Source organism: Convolutriloba macropyga, chromosome 2, assembly GCF_964194025.1.
Source record: "Convolutriloba macropyga chromosome 2, txConMacr16.3, whole genome shotgun sequence".
Classification (NCBI taxonomy): domain Eukaryota; kingdom Metazoa; phylum Xenacoelomorpha; order Acoela; family Convolutidae; genus Convolutriloba; species Convolutriloba macropyga.
Genome location: NC_134469.1, coordinates 54665158 through 54681040, shown reverse-complemented (window position 1 = coordinate 54681040; position 15883 = coordinate 54665158). Strand labels below are relative to the sequence as shown.

Below are 15883 nucleotides of genomic sequence, written 5' to 3'. Positions count from 1 at the left end.
CATCTTCGTTTGACGTAAATGATCGTTTCTTAAAGATTTTTTGATACTGGTCATTGCTTCTTTTTTTGTTGTATTTTTCGATTATTTCCTGTAAAATTAGGTCCATACATGTTCAAAGAAGTCACAATTGAACATTCATAATCTCTTCAATGGTTAATATATGGTTTTAATGACGTGTGTTTATAAAAGGTTTTGTAGAATTTTGTGTTCTGCCTGTATTCGTTCTTATTTTATGGTCTTACTCTCTTGTCGCTTTTTTGGTAGGTCGTATAGCATATTTTGGATAGTGACACGGTCATTGGCCTCCTACGGAGGTACAAAGGAACCTTTTAATGTTTTCAGTTGATAGCTAGTTTAAATTGTCAATTGTTTTTTTTTTCAAAAGTATGAACGTGTTTATAAATTTTGCCCTTTTGTCGACTTCATACCTAGTCTCGTTAAGGACCTGTCATGTACGTTTTCTGGAGATTTACAAGATTTTTTCAAGTCCTTTTAAAGTTTTATCTGGTACTATTTAGATTTCTTTCTGATGTTCATGTCATTTTGACTGTGTTATTTAGTCAGTAAGAAAATATGTTGATTTTTGGTGTCGTAATTAACGTTTTTTTGTTAATCGATTCTGTTGTTTGTGGTATCTACTAGGCACGTCATTGACAGGTACTCATGGCTCTACAAGGTGGCACCATTTGTTTTATTGGTTCACTTATGGCTGGTCCCAATGACTCCGGTGAAGTTATATAAGAATCTGTTTAGTATTTTTAGTTGAAGGCTGGTGGTTATTTCTCTAGCCCTTATTCTTGTCTCTTGACTTGTTATCGAGTCTCGTTAAGGACATGTCCCATCTGCTTTGAAATGAGGTACAAGTTGATTTGTTTAGTGTAGGTTTTATCTGAAGATGTTTTTATTTTGTTAGTGATTTTTAAAGAATCGATTGATTTTGTTTGTAATTTGTGTTTTTTTTCGTTTGTCTTGTCTCGTAGTCCTTTTAATGGCAGGTATCATCGGCTCTCAAATACGGCATTATTTAATTCATTTCTTGATATGTAATGTTTTTTTCAGTCATTAACCAATTAATTTCCTACAGTTTGTGTATTTTTGAAAGTTTTCTTTCTCATTTGGTAGACAATGAAGTAAAAAATATGAATGAGTGGGGTCGGAACATTTTTTTTCGAACGCACCTTACCAAGCCTGCTTGTTTTTTATTGGAGAATTGACTATTAAGGATTCACTGGAACGTCTTCCCACCTGTGAATGAAAAATGTGCAAATGCGGTTTGTACTGTTCAGCAAATTTGTTCAATCGTGTTCGTAAGCGTGTTTTTTTTTTGTTTAAACAAGTAAATTGAAAATATAACCCGGTGGTTAAATATTACAAGTTTAAAATTATATATACAAAATTAGTACAATGTTAAAAACCAAAATTAGTGGTTCCGTTTTTAAAGTTAAAATAACTTTTGAAGCCACCAACGTTCCTTTCCAACGGTACAAGTTTGAATTGTTGGAGCAGATGCTGTTTTAACATGCGTTTAAACTTTAAGCGTGATCTGATAGTCTGGACTTCACGCGGAAGTTCCTTCCATTTTTGGATGCTTCTTTTTTGTAATGATCGACTGCTCGACCTGAGGAGAATTAGCTGTTCAGTTCTGTCGTTTTTTCTTACTAAGACATTACCACTCAGATAAAAACTCTCAGTGCCATCTGATTTCAATAATGAAATATCATTCCTAAGTTTTCAAGCGCTCATCTGGCTTATTAAAAGTTCTGCAGGCAAAGTGTTAGATTTTAAGAGATCTGTAGATCTCTCAATTTTTTTTTTCTTATATAGCAAACTTTAATTCCCCAATTGATTTGTCGATTAATTCGCTGCATTGCAGAGAATTTCAAGTTCTGAAAAAATAGAGCACTGAACGTTAAATGAGAAAGGACTAGGGATTTGAATGGCATCAATCGTGCTTTCAGAGGTAACCGATAACGTATAAGATATATGGATCTAATCGCTGTGGCCATATTTGACAGGACTTTGTTGAGTTGTACATGAAAATTTAATTTAGAATCAATCATTAGTGTTCTTTTGAAACTGTAATGAGCTTTTCTAATTCTTTCGAGACCAATTTTTAACTTAGCCCTAAACTTTCAGAATACGGTTGTTGCTCCGATTTCTTGCTTTGTACGCAGACTAATTTTATCCGTTGCATTGAGAAATACTAAACCGTCTAGATTTTGTTGTCGTTTTGCTTCTTCCCTACGCCATTAAGTGGAAGTGAAATTTTTTCATGTGTATCTTTAGGTGAACGCTACACGTAATCAATGGCAGCGAACTATTCAAAATAGAGGCAGTACTGGATATGGACATTTCACCATAGACATGAACAAACTCACTTCATTTATTTCCATCAAGTCAACATTCGAGAAAGTAAGAAAATTTTTGGTAATGAGAGTATAATATAATCTCTTGAACTGTATTTGGATTGGTATATGTTTGCATAGGATTCGTTCGATGCTGATGAGCCTATTTGTCTTAGTGTGCATATTCGTTCAGCTGCCCAGTTCCCCGTCAGGTTCTCAAAACTTAGTGTGAAATTCTCTAATCCAATCTACGAAAGCCATTGTGTTGTATTGGACAGTCTTGAAGGATCATCTCTCACTTCCCCTGAAGATATAGGAATTGATTCGACATTGGAACCAAGTGCTAGGTATAAAACGAGCAAGTCTTTGTGGAAACTTCTGACACGGGAATTTTCTTGCTATCTTATAAGGAATGGCATTAAACGTTTGACCGGCACTTTGAAAAGAAGTTGTTCATTTTTAATAGCCGCCCTCATCTTCTCAGCCGGCTATTATTGCGCTCGTATTTTTTTTTTACTTCGTCAAACTTTTTTTCGCTTTACCATTTTGCCGCTTTTTCGACATTTTGCGTGAAATCTTTTTGACTTCTCTAGGCTAGTTTCTCTCTTCTCTCATTCTGCTAAAAGTGAATTTGAACATCAGTTGCTAAGCAAAGCAATTCAAAATGAACAGAGTCGGTATAAAAAATTGAAGTCAGAAATAGAAACGGGATAAACCCATAAAGCCCAATTTTAGATGCCCGCTTTTTGAACGTCGTTCCTATAAGTCTTAGTTACCACCTCTAATGCTTATTGGTGTTGATAGTAGACCCTGTAGCCGCTCTCTAAGAAACAGAAGTATGTTCAACTACGAAATGCCATCAAAATAAATCGGACTTAAAAAATATTTTTGTACAAAAATCTTTTTTTTTCAATATATTCTATTCGTTCAATCCCAATCATGCTTTTTGGAATCAACGGCGGCTATTTTCCGGCAATCTGCCGGGTATGTTTCAAGATTTGTTCTTGTATTGGTTCTTCAATTTTTCGCTGCCTCATTTTGTCTCGGAGATCGCAGAGAAAGAATGAAACTTGCTCTAACTATAATATAGTAAAGAATAGCATTAGGATGATTTTTTTATTGCTCTCGAAAAAGTTAAGCAATTATTGTAAACGCGTGTCTTTTTATGCACAATTTGTTGCTTGACCGTTTTGTTCTGGAACCATTTTGCCGCTTTTTCGACATTTTGCGTGAAATCTTTTTGACTTCTCTAGACTAGTTTCTCTCTTCTCTCATTCTGCTAAAAGTGAATTTGAACATCAGTTGCTAAGCAAAGCAATTCAAAATGAACAGAGTCGGTATAAAATATTGAAGTCAGAAATAGAAACGGGATAAACCCATAAAGCCCAATTTTAGATGCCCGCTATTTGAACGTCGTTCCTATAAGTCTTAGTTACCACCTCTAATGCTTATTGGTGTTGATAGTAGACCCTGTAGCCGCTCTCTAAGAAACAGAAGTATGTTCAACTACGAAATGCCATCAAAATAAATCGGACTTAAAAAATATTTTTGTACAAAAATCTTTTTTTTTCAATATATTCTATTCGTTCAATCCCAATCATGCTTTTTGGAATCAACGGCGGCTATTTTCCGGCAATCTGCCGGGTATGTTTCAAGATTTTTTCTTGTATTGGTTCTTCAATTTTTCGCTGCCTCATTTTGTCTCGGAGATCGCAGAGAAAGAATGAAACTTGCTCTAACTATAATATAGTAAAGAATAGCATTAGGATGATTTTTTTTATTGCTCTCGAAAAAGTTAAGCAATTATTGTAAACGCGTGTCTTTTTATGCACAATTTTTTGCTTGACCGTTTTGTTCTGGAACTATCTAACAGGTCGTGGATTCGAATCCCTCACTGGTGAGCCTCGCCAGTCGTTCGAGAGCAATTCGTCCGACGTTAGTCCCTTTGTTTCAGCTTCAACAATTTTCTACTGATTTGTGCTATGTTTTCTGCTTTCTCTCCCATTCGATCTGTATAAATACGTCATTTGGAGTTCCATTTTTAACCCCCGGTTTCTTCATGACCGGAACTTTGATTTATTTGTTTTTGAACAATCACATGTTTTAGAACGTTGGCTCTTGTTTTCGAACATTGGACTTCAACAGTAGCTAAGCTTCAACAATAGTAATTAAGAACTGATGTAATATTCATGCTTAAGGTCATTTTGAGAAATTTTCTATCCCTATTCAAACAACAGACGCCGCACCAACCCCCCTTCAAACAGCTCTGCGCCCCCCACGTAACCCCCCCCCCAAAAAAAGTAACCACAAGCCACTCCCTAAACGTCCCCTCAGTCCTTAACTAAAAATCTGTCGGGTATGTTTAATTCTATGACATATATCTATTTTTAGCTAACGTTTACGTTCAATGAGATACCATTTATTTTTGAAAGGTTCAAGTGAATTTTCGAATCTTGCCTTCATTTGTTTCAAGTTTTATTGTCTCCTTTTTCAGCGATTAGGACTGCTAAAAATGATTTGATGACTTTAAAAGTTTTATGATATGGTGTGGTTAAAGTTTTTGGCTTGTAGTTATGAGGTTCTCTTAGTTTGGCGCCACTGGTTTTCAAAAGTACTAATTTTTGCTAGTTTTCTTTAACTTTTGCGTTTTTTTGCTTTATATGTCATTCATTATTCCCTTACGATTCTGTGTTCATTTTAAAGACGCTTAGAGTCAGTATTTTATAAAATTGTTTTTAGGGATTCTTAAAACGCTAAATCTTGTGGAAAAAATTGTAATCATTTTTGGATTTTTTGTTCATTTTAGCGCATGTAGTGTCAGGGTTTTTGTTGGCTGTCTTAGATTCATGTTGCTGTAAACATTTTAATGGTCGGGTCGTTAGTCAATTCATTTTTTTCGGTTGTAATTCAGGACTTGTTCTGCAATGTTTTTGCAATCGAAAAGTTGGATTGTGTCGGCGCTCTGTCTTTTTTGTAAGATGTTTTCACACCTTCTTCAATGAATGAGCTTTCAAAACGGGATGAACAGCTAAAGATCAGAAGGCATCAATTTCTGTGAGAGGCCATTAGCTGCTTTTTGTAGTCTTTCAAGTCATTAGAGTGGTGAAGGTGCTGGGAGGGTCTTGATTTAAGGTTAAATTGTCTTTGAGACCAAATTGAAATTTTGGGAGTTTTTGAGCCCAGGAGTTTTTGAGCCCAAAATGAATTTTTTTGAGTTTTTTGTTTAAGCAGTCCTAAAGTTCTTCTGCAATACATACGTACTGTTTATGACCATTTGCTGTGCTACATGTTCTGGTACTGCGAACATAAACTCGCAAAATGATACTAGTATTTTTTCAATTTTTTCATGTTTTTCAAAAATCATTTTGTCTTTGAGTTTTTCCAGGCCCAGCGTCAAGGTATCTTCCTCTAAAGTTTGATTTTAGGTTACTGCATACTTGCTAGTGGAATTGAAATTGGTTTCAACATTTCAATATCCAGAATTTTAGTATTTTTCGATAAAGCTTGCAATTTTCTTTTTTTTCCAGGGGCCAGGAAACCTCCTTTACGGTTTAATAATATTTCTCTTCGTAATGGTAGGGAATTGGTTAGGGGTATAGAATGGTTGAAGGGTATAGAAATTTTGAATTTTTTAACTAACCTTTAATTTCTTTGATTTTGTTTATATTAATCTTTATGGGCAAGTGGAGTTTTGTATGCTTGGAATTGGGTTACGGGATAGTTTTTGAAGACAATGGATTGGTTCTGAAGATATTAATATAAAGAATTTTGGCAACCTTTCAAATTTTGCAATTGTTTTCAAATTCTTTTGAATTTTTTTCATTTTCTGTGTTTCTCGATCTCTAAGGGCCAATGAAACGTCTTGAGATCTTGGAGTGGGGTTTTTGGACAGATCTGAGAGAGTTTAAAACGGGGATTTGAACATATTACTTTTGTAAATTTTAGAAACTTGGAATTAATTTTGCAATTTTAGTCTTTTTTTAAAAAGTCAGTCATTTTTCTGCAGTTTTTCTATATTGATTGTTCAATAAACCGCTTTCAAGGCTTGTGCTTGGGTAAATGAGTGCATTTTAATGGACAAATTTTGGCTTTTGGGAAAAAAATGTTCAATTGTTTTAGTAATGGTTATTTTTAATTGCTCTCAAACGAAGTTTGTAGCAATTATATTAGTCCTGTCGGTCTTTTTTTTTATGCGATTTTTCGCTTGACCAATTTTTCGTCTGACGCTTTTGACTTTTCGTCCTCAAAAATGGGATAAACAGGTAGCGCCCAGCGGGCATTAAGTGCTCTTAGAGCCTTTTAGCTCAGTTTCAGCTCAAACAGTTTTGGAGTCTTATACTTATGGTGTGAACAGCGGTTCTTAGAGGTTGAAGACCCCCCCCCACCCCCCCCACTGCTGACCCCCCCATTATTGCCCCCCCACCGCCCTGTTGCCCCACCCCACCCGACTGTCGCCACCCCCATCGGCACCCCCGTGCACCCTCCCCCCACCCGTGGCTAGCTACTGACGAACAACCGCTAGCTAAAAACGCAAATTTATACTAATTTTCACAATTTTTTTCAAGATTTTTGAAAATTTTTGTCAGTTTTTTAAGTTTTTTCAGCCCTAGCAGACCTAGGTGCCAAGGAATCCACTCTAGGATTTAATAATAGGTTATTGAATAGTTTCTAGTGGTAATAGAATGGTTTCAACATTTCAACACTGCGAATTTTTTGCATTTTTTTGATAAATTTTGCAAATTTTTTCAATGTTTTTGAAAGTTTTTGTCGTTTTTTAGGTTTATCCAGCCTCAAGAGCCAAGGAACTTCCTCGAGGGTTTAATAATAGGTTACTATGTAGTTTCTAGAAGTAATGGAATCATTTTCAAGATTTAAACATCACGAATTTTAGCATTTTTTTGACAAAAATTGCTATATTTTTAAAATTTTTTGACATATATTTTCATTATTCAAGATTTTTCAGCCTCAGGATTTAGACAACCTCCTGAAGGGTTTGATAATACGTTGCTGCATAGTTTATAGTGGTAATAGATTGTTTTTCAACATTTGAACATCACGATTTTTAGCATTTGTTGGATAAAACTTGATTTTTTTTTCAAATTTTTCAAAATTTGTCATTATCTAAGTTCTTCCAGCCCCAAGAAACCTCGTATAGGCTTTGATAATAGGTTACTGAACAATTTTTATTGCGATAGAATAGTTTTAAACTTTTTAATATTACAAATTTTATCGATTTTTTAATAAAACTTATGATTTTTTCATTTTTTTTTTCGAAATTTTTGTCTTCTTATTTGCAGTTTTTGAGTCCTTTTTTGAGTTTAACGATTAATACTGGCCAACGAAGCTTTTTAAGTCTTGCAGATGGGTTACATGACAAAATACAGAGGCAAAAAATGTTCTTTGAACATTTTCGTCACTGCGAAATGTGGAAAGTTTTCTTCTGAATTTTGCACTTTCAGTTTTTTATATGATTTAGTTACTAACAAGGCTAGAATCTCATGGAAAAAATTTCTAGCTCTCTCTCTTTCTCTCTGTGTGTGTGTTGGTTGGCGTTTCTTTCCTTCTCTTTCTCGCTCAAGTTTTACCTCGCACTCTCTCTCTCTCTCTCCTTAACTCTTTTTGTTGACTTCAGCGGCTGTTATGTGGCGTAATAATATCGTCTATTACCCTAGCCTCACGCCTCTTCAATCAAGCAAAAGCTAACTTCACTAAACAGTGGCTAGGTGCTGACGAAGCCAACCGCCCGCCGGTCGTTTGAGAGCAATTCGCCCGACGTTAGTCGGTTATGTTTGTAGTTTTATTTTAGTTTCTCTGCTGGTCTTTTTGGCTGACATTGTCCAATTGTTCTGCTGGTCAGATACAGGGGCAAGAGAACTGTCTTTGGTGTTCAATAATGGTTTACTGCACAGTTGGTTGGGACGACGGAACGGTTTAAATCAATTTAATATCAATAATTTTTGCATTTGTGAGAAAATTTGATTTTTTTGTTTTTGTGAAGATTATCATAACTCGAGTCTGTCTATCATTTTGCGCAAGTGAAGTTTTGTACGCTGTGAATTAGTTTAATCGATTGTTTTTGAAGACAAAGAAGTGATTCCGAAGATTATAACGATTTTCTGCAAGTTTTCAATAGAATCTGCTTTTCAAGGTTTTTTTTTAAAAAAAATTTTGTGAATTTTTTATTCTATTCTAGCTCTAGAGGCCAGGCAACACGCTCTGAGGTTTACAAAAAGGGTAGTACTTAGCTATTAGTTTGCAATGGATTGGTTGTCAATATTTTAATATCACGAGTTTTTGCATTTTCTTTTGATAAAGTATATTTTTTAAAATTCTCTGAAAGTTGTTGTTCTGAGTCTAATTATCTCTATGGGGCAATGAAACGTTTTTAGGATTCGAATTTGGCGAGTTGTTAGTTTCTTAACACAGTGAAGTGGTTTTGAAGATATTAATATAAAAAATTTTAGCAAAATTTTAATAAAATTAAAAACAATTGCAAAATTTTGTCTTTCTGGGTATCATCTTTATGGGCCAGGTCTTGCAGGTGGTTTTTGAACCGATCTAAGAGACAAAAAAATGTGTTTTGAACATATTACTATTGGTACTTTTAGAATCTTGGAATAATTAATGCAATTTTCATCTTTTAAAAAAGTATTTGTATTTGACATTTTTCTTCAGTTTTTCTATCTTTAGTGGCCAATAAACCCCTTTGTATGCTTGTGTGTGGTTTTATGGGTGCATATTCATGGATCATCTCAAGCCTTCAGGAAAAAACTGCAAGGGTTTTAGCAATGATTTTTTCTGAGACTGCTGGTCTGATTTGGCTGGCATTGTCTAATCGATCTGCTGGTCAGATACAGTAGTTGGAAGCTTTTCATTCAACTTTTTGGTCTGTATTCGGGGACTTGTCCTGCTATGTTTTTGGTTTACATTTGTTCATGCAGCAAAGCTGAAAAAAATCAAATTCTCTGAGTGACTTCATCTCACTAACGGCATTTGCTTGCGTAACAATATTCATCACTCTTTGGCCAAAGCTATTAGTTCATTTTCCTGACTATATTTCGATCATACTTGACTTACCTCACCCATTAAAATGACGTTTGCACTTTCAAACCTAAGTTTAATTAGAATTAGTTTTAGGCCAAAGCTGCTCATATGTGTAATAGAAGGTCGCTAATCGAAAAGTTTCTGCGGAACGAGTTTTTAAAAGCGGTAATTAATTTTCGCTGAGTGTTTTCCACTCATATCTGTATCTGTTTCTATCTCTATTATAACGGCGCCCAAGTATTTGGCAGCTCTTACGGCAATATGGCGACTTTGTTACTGACTAACGTTTTTTTAAAGCAATTTTTAAGGCTTCACATTGCAAACCTCAAAACCGGAATTCGGTTACTGCGTTTTCTGGTAACTGTTTTAATTTTCTTTTATGTGCGTGTTGTTAATTGCTCTCAAACGAAGTTCGTAGCAATTTTTTTTAGTCTTGTTGGTCTTTTTTATGCGAGTTTTCGATTGACCGATTTTTCGTCTAACCCGGTTGACTTTTCTTCCTCAAAAACGGGATCAACAAGTAGCGCCCAGAGGGCATTCAGTTCTCTGAGAGCCTTTCAGCTCTCTAGTCTCCAATTTTGCGATTAACTTTTGTTATGGTGTGAAGCGCGGTTCTTAGAGGTGGACCCCCACAGCACCCTCACCCCCACCACATCAGCCCCCGTCTCAGCTCACCCCACCCCCCTCCAGCAATCCCCACACCTGAACATTGTTCAGGCCATAAGAGCCCCGTGCAGCAAAATTCCCCCTCCCACCGTTCCCCCCCCCCTACAACTTTGTTGCCCCCATCAGCCCCAGGTGCATCCCCCCGCTGCGCACACATTACGCCCCTTTAATTAAGCTAAAGCTAGCCTCACGAAACCGTGGTTAGCTACTGAACAAAGCCAACCGCTCGCCGGTCGTTTGAGAGCAATTGGCCCGATGTTAGTCGGTTATGTTATTATTATTTGTTTATACGCGTTTTTTTAATGATCGCCGATAAGTTTTACATTGTTTCACGTTTCACTCATTAAGCAATTTTCAACATATTTGGGTTGCCTGAGCTTAATTTTAATGTTTTCACTGTAAACAATGACTCGTAAATAGTGAATACTTTTAATAATAAAGCTTGGATATTGTAATGATATAAGTTTTTATAGCTGAAACAAGTTATAGTTGATTTGTAATAGATGGAGTATGAGCCTTTCATTTTGTTTTTGAATCGGTCATCCTATGGGAAGAGGGATATTTTCAGAATAGTTTATTGAGCGAGCCATATTTGACTGACATTTGAATGGAATGCAAAAACCAACAAGTAATTTTGAACAAAATGAATTTGATCCGGATTTCAGTGGTATCAGAAGAGTAGTTTATGTTCAGTTCCAGTTTATTTAATTTCAATTTTAGTGCATTATGAAATGAAATGACTGATGAAACAAAAATTAAGAATTGTGTGTATTTTTTAAGCAATGAAGAGTTTTATTGGCGAGTTTTCGTATACTAAAAAAAACTATGCAAATTTACTATTGTGTCTGCATAAATAGATGCTTTCATATGCTCACTTTGAAGTTAATTATTAGCCTTTCGTAAATAAAATATTGCAAAAACTTAAATATTTGAGATTTGTAATATTTCATTATTGTTTTCAAATGAATCTTTTGTACGTAGCTGTGGAAATTTGAATTATTGTAGCCGCTTGCTGGGAAAATATTGCGAAAAAAAATTAGAAAAAATGTAACTACCGCTCCATCTAGTGACCATTTTGTTTGTCTTTTTAGTTTGGATAAGCCAATTTGAACTGTAGTTTCCGTTAATGACAAAAACAAATTCTTTCGACGGGATTCCTGTTTTTTTTTCAATCGTATAGCGATTTTTGGCTTTCTTGTTGATAATTGTTAGTTCTTTAGCAGGCAGTTAATAATTTCTTGAATTGTTTTCGCTTCAATTCATCTCTGCTGGCTATTAGTCCGCCTATTGTTTTGCAGTTCAAAAAGGTGCTCTTTTCTGTTAACGAATCGAAGGGGAGCATTGTTAATTTACAGGTTTTTACGAATTCGAGAGGAATATTGGTTTCAATTGGTCTTTTTGTGTGCCAAAACACAATTGGTCTTTTTGTGTGCCAAAACACAATTTTTGCTGAACAGTTTTCCTCGAGAATATTTCTTCGATTTCACGCCTCGAGTGACTTTTTCACGCTTGACTTGGTGAATTTCTTGAGTGATTGAAGTTACTCTCATTCAGAACTTGAAGTAAAAGCAGTTTTGAGCGGTTAGCAAATACGGATTCTTATCTGAGAGATCCGGGTGCGCACGCCAACTGGAGCGGTTTCACCTATAGATTTTTTTGCATCTTGTATCCCCTCTCAATTACATCACGACGACAGTTTTTCGAGAGCAATTCTTCTCACATTAGTCGTTTTATAAAATACATATTTTTAGCTGAAGCATTTCTGTTCTTGGCTTGAACTTTGACCGCTTTCTTTTCTGACTGATTTCGAGTTTAACTACTTCTAATTTGATGTTAACTTGTACAGTACTAGGTAAGTTTCTTATGTTCAGTATTTCGTAACCTCTGGGAATAAATATTTACGATGAACAGATCAATTTCAAAGGTTTTACTCTTGTAACAGTCCTCAGTTCGTTCTCCCTATCAAGCTACCACCCCTCTTGCACCTAAGCTCTCTCTTGAACATCTTGCCCTGCGTTCTTTGACTTAACTTTTTTAACGGGGACTTCTGTTTTCCATCATTGTTCTTCATCAGTGGCCGAATTTCCGATGCGTAGTATTTGGCAAAAGTTGAAACAGTGATTTCAAAGATAAAGCGGTCATAGAGTTTTAAACACTTAACTTTAGGCCCTGTCTCGCCTCCCTCTTCCTCCTCCCAGTGAACCCCCCCGTTATTCTCTTTACCCACACTTACATTCCGCCGCTTAACTCCCTCCCTTTTTTTAAAAAGTAGTAATTTATTGTTAAGCAGTTTACTTCCGATTTTTCAATAAAAGTATCTACAATTTGAAAGCCATTGTTACTGTTTATTACATCATATAGCGATTTTTGGCTTACTTGTTGATAACCGTTAGTTCTTTAGCAGCCAGTCTGACTTAAGTCTATTAATTTCTTGAATTTTTTTGCTTTATTTCATCTCTGATGGCTATTATTGCGCCTATTGTTTTGCTATCCAAAAAGTGCATTTGAGTGGTGCTCTTTTTTACAAATCGCAGAGGAATCTTGGTATTCTACACGTTTTTATTGCTTCGAGAAGAATATTGGTTTTAAATTACTCTCGAATGAATTTTGAAGCAATTTTTGTAAATGCGTGTCTTTTTGTGTGAATATTTTTGCTTGACAGATTTCCTAGCAAACATTTTGTTCGTTTTTCGTTTTCACGTCTCGAGTGACTGTTTCACGCTTGACTTGGTTAAATTTTGGATTGATTGATTTTGTTTTCATTCAGAAATTAAAATAAAAGCAAATGTGAGTGGTTAACAATTACGGTCCGTGTAGCTCAGTTAATTTTTTATCTGGGAGATTTGGGTGCGCACCTCAATCGGAAAGGTTTTTTCCATAGTTTTTTCTGCCGCCTATATCACTTCTAAATTACATCACCGCAACAGTTTTGGAGAGCACTTCTTCCCACATTAGTCGTTTTATATTATACAGATTTTCTAGCTGAGACATATCTGTTCATGGTTTGAAGCATGGCCGCTTTCTTTCTGAATTATTTTGATTTTAACTACTTCGAATTTGATTTTAACGTTTACAGTACTTAGTATGTTAAATAGCGGCCGTCAGCCTCTCAAACGCCTATTATTTAGGCTTTTTTAATTTGCTTCACCTTTTGATCACGTTGTTCGTTTAAGTTAAATCACGATTTCCACGTTTGACTTCTGGCTTACTTCACTCACTGTTTCAACTGAATGGATTTTAAATTCTATCAAGCATCGATTGACGTGAATACGGGCTCTGTCAAAAGACCAAATTCAAAAGAAACGGGATGAACCGATATAGCCCGGTCATTAATTTTTTTAAATTAGGTTATCAAAGTTCATTAGAGCGATAGCTAAATGATATTAGTATTAAGCTTAATACCCTTCAGTAAGTTTAGTTTTAGAATCTAACTGAAACTGCACACTGAATTTGAACAATTTTTGAAACTTAAGAGAAATTTTTTTAAATTTCTATGGCTTCTTTTTTGTGTGTGTTTCAATACCGATGTGCGTCTAGCGCGTCAACGGCGGCTATTTTCCGGCAATCTGCCAGCTATGTTTTTTTGATAGCCTCGAAAAGATAGCTGAGGCTATTATTGTTTTTCTCTTGGTTTTTACAATTCAAACAATTTGATTTGTATTGGGCCGCTGTCTTTTTTTAAGACCTGTTCACACATTTTCATGATTTTTGAAGTCAAATTGGAGTTGTGATTTTGGTCACGCCGAAACAGGAAATGGAGCGAAAAAGTGAGTGGTTTTGCGGCGTGAAATTTTTTCGTTATAGTTTTAAAGTAGAGTGCGAAAACGGTGTTTGAACAAAAATTCGCTTTCTCGCTAGTGGTTTTTGTTCACATGCGGCAATTTCACTTTGATTTTTAATGTTTTTCGATTTTTTGGATCGGAATTTTTTCTAAATGATTTTCACAATCCATTCATAATTCATTCTAAGCCTAGTTTTTGTTTGAACCAAATTTCCAATTCTCGCTAGTGGTTTTTTGTTGACATGCGGCATTTTGACATTGATTTTCTGTTTTTATCTGAGTTTTTAAATTTTTTTCCCAATTCACTCATAGTCGATTTTAGTTCTCTGTGTTTGTTTAGTCTATGAAAAATCTTTAAATTGTACGTCAGGACTACTTGTCCTGCTTTTTTTTATTTCGTCGTCAAGATCTCTGTTAGGACCATATGATGTCACAATCACTGCAAATCTGCTTTTTGTTCATTTGTTCTTGCAATTTAAACTGAAATGCGTGCGTGACGTCCTTTTTCACTCTTAGTGGGGCGAGTTTTTGTTCATTCGCGTGATTAATTTTGTCACATGTGACTCAACTCACTCTCAAAATTGACTTCGTCACTCTGAAATTGACTCTTCCATACTTTATTTCAAAGAGATAAGGTCAATTGAGTGCGTGTCACTCTAATTGAAGGGTATTTGAGGGCATCTTTTAGAAATAGCAATAAGTTAAACGGATTCTTAATCAAAATGGAACACCGAAAACTTAAAAAAGTTTTTTTTGGCTCTGTTATTATGTTTTTGATAAGCTATTTTCTTGCAATCTGCCAGCTATGTTTTCCAGTAGTTCGTAACCTCTGGGAAATATTCCTGATGAACAGATCAAATTCAAAGATTTTGCTCTTGTAACAGTTCTCAGTTCGTTCTCCCTATCAAACTACTACCCATCTTGCACCTAAACCCTTTTTTGAACGTCTTGCTTTGCGTACTTTGACTTAACTTTTTTAACGGGTTTGTTTTCCAATATGATACTTCATCAGTGGCCGAGTTTCCGATGCATATTAATTGGCAACTAATGTAATATTTAAGTTGAAACAGCAGTTTTTAAGGTAAAACGGTCATATAGAGTTTTAACCACTTAACTGTAGGCCCTGTCTCGCCTCCCTCATCCTCCTCCTCTCATTGAACCGTCCCCCCATTATTCTTTTAGTAACGCTCCTGAAAACTGTTTTAATTTCTACTGGTTTGCTCAGTCAGATTCTTTAGTTATTGAAAGATGGGAATGCTAATTCTGTGCTTGATATGCTTCGAAATCATAAATAAAATGGCAAAGAAAACGTTAGCTGTAAATGCTAAACAAACAGTTATTTTGTATTCCTCGGATTTCAAATTTTCTGACAAAATAGTTGTGTAATTTATTTTGTTCAGCATGCAACAAAGTGGAGACGTGTTAAATAAGGGTGACAGGAGAGCAGACCTGACAATCAAGCCAGAAGAAGTAAAGCAAATCAATTTTAAGTTCTTCCCAGATCGTTCTGATGTATCACGCAAGCTGGACATTGCCTCATTGTGTTTGCAATTAGGACAGAGTGACAAAAGACATGCTTTGCTCATTTGGGCAGGCCACCAGTCGCAGGCTGAGATGAACATGTCATCGGAGCAGAGTGTCAAGTTTCAAAAGTTCAACTTCTCCACACACTCCAAATTGTCGAATGTCAATAGTTAGTCCAGTTTACTTGATCACGTATAATTCGATTTAACTGATGTTTAAGAGAATTACGTGAAGCGATGCAAATTAATTGATTCTTCTAGTCGGAGAAAACTAATCAGTAAAGTTTAGAGTAACATGCTACTCAATTTCCGTCGTAGTTCATATATAGTGATAATTTTTGAGATATACGTATTTATAATGCCAACTTTAAACACAAGAATTGTAGAGGATTTTGCAATATCGTTTTTTAAATATTTTATTTGTGTTTTTGGAGCATAATGGGCCAATAAAATTCTAACATATTGGATATTGGGTAGGCTTCAGCAACACAATAGGGGCTTTAATGACTGAAGTAGCGAGCTGT

The 15883-nt window shown here is 35.4% G+C and overlaps 2 protein-coding genes across 4 annotated transcripts in view; one reads left to right on the top strand and one right to left on the bottom strand.

Annotated features, from left to right (window-relative positions):
- Nucleotides 1-15883, bottom strand: part of LOC142334506 (WD repeat-containing protein 13-like) — a 224384-nt gene that overhangs the window by 181539 nt on the left and 26962 nt on the right. The gene's annotated exons all lie outside the window — the stretch shown is intronic.
- Nucleotides 1-15883, top strand: part of LOC142334504 (trafficking protein particle complex subunit 11-like) — a 40200-nt gene that overhangs the window by 8679 nt on the left and 15638 nt on the right. The window contains exons 5-7 of the mRNA XM_075382594.1: nucleotides 2287-2412; nucleotides 2487-2692; nucleotides 15237-15529. Coding sequence (XP_075238709.1) covers nucleotides 2287-2412; nucleotides 2487-2692; nucleotides 15237-15529 — 625 coding nt within the window. The remainder of the gene's footprint in view (nucleotides 1-2286; nucleotides 2413-2486; nucleotides 2693-15236; nucleotides 15530-15883) is intronic.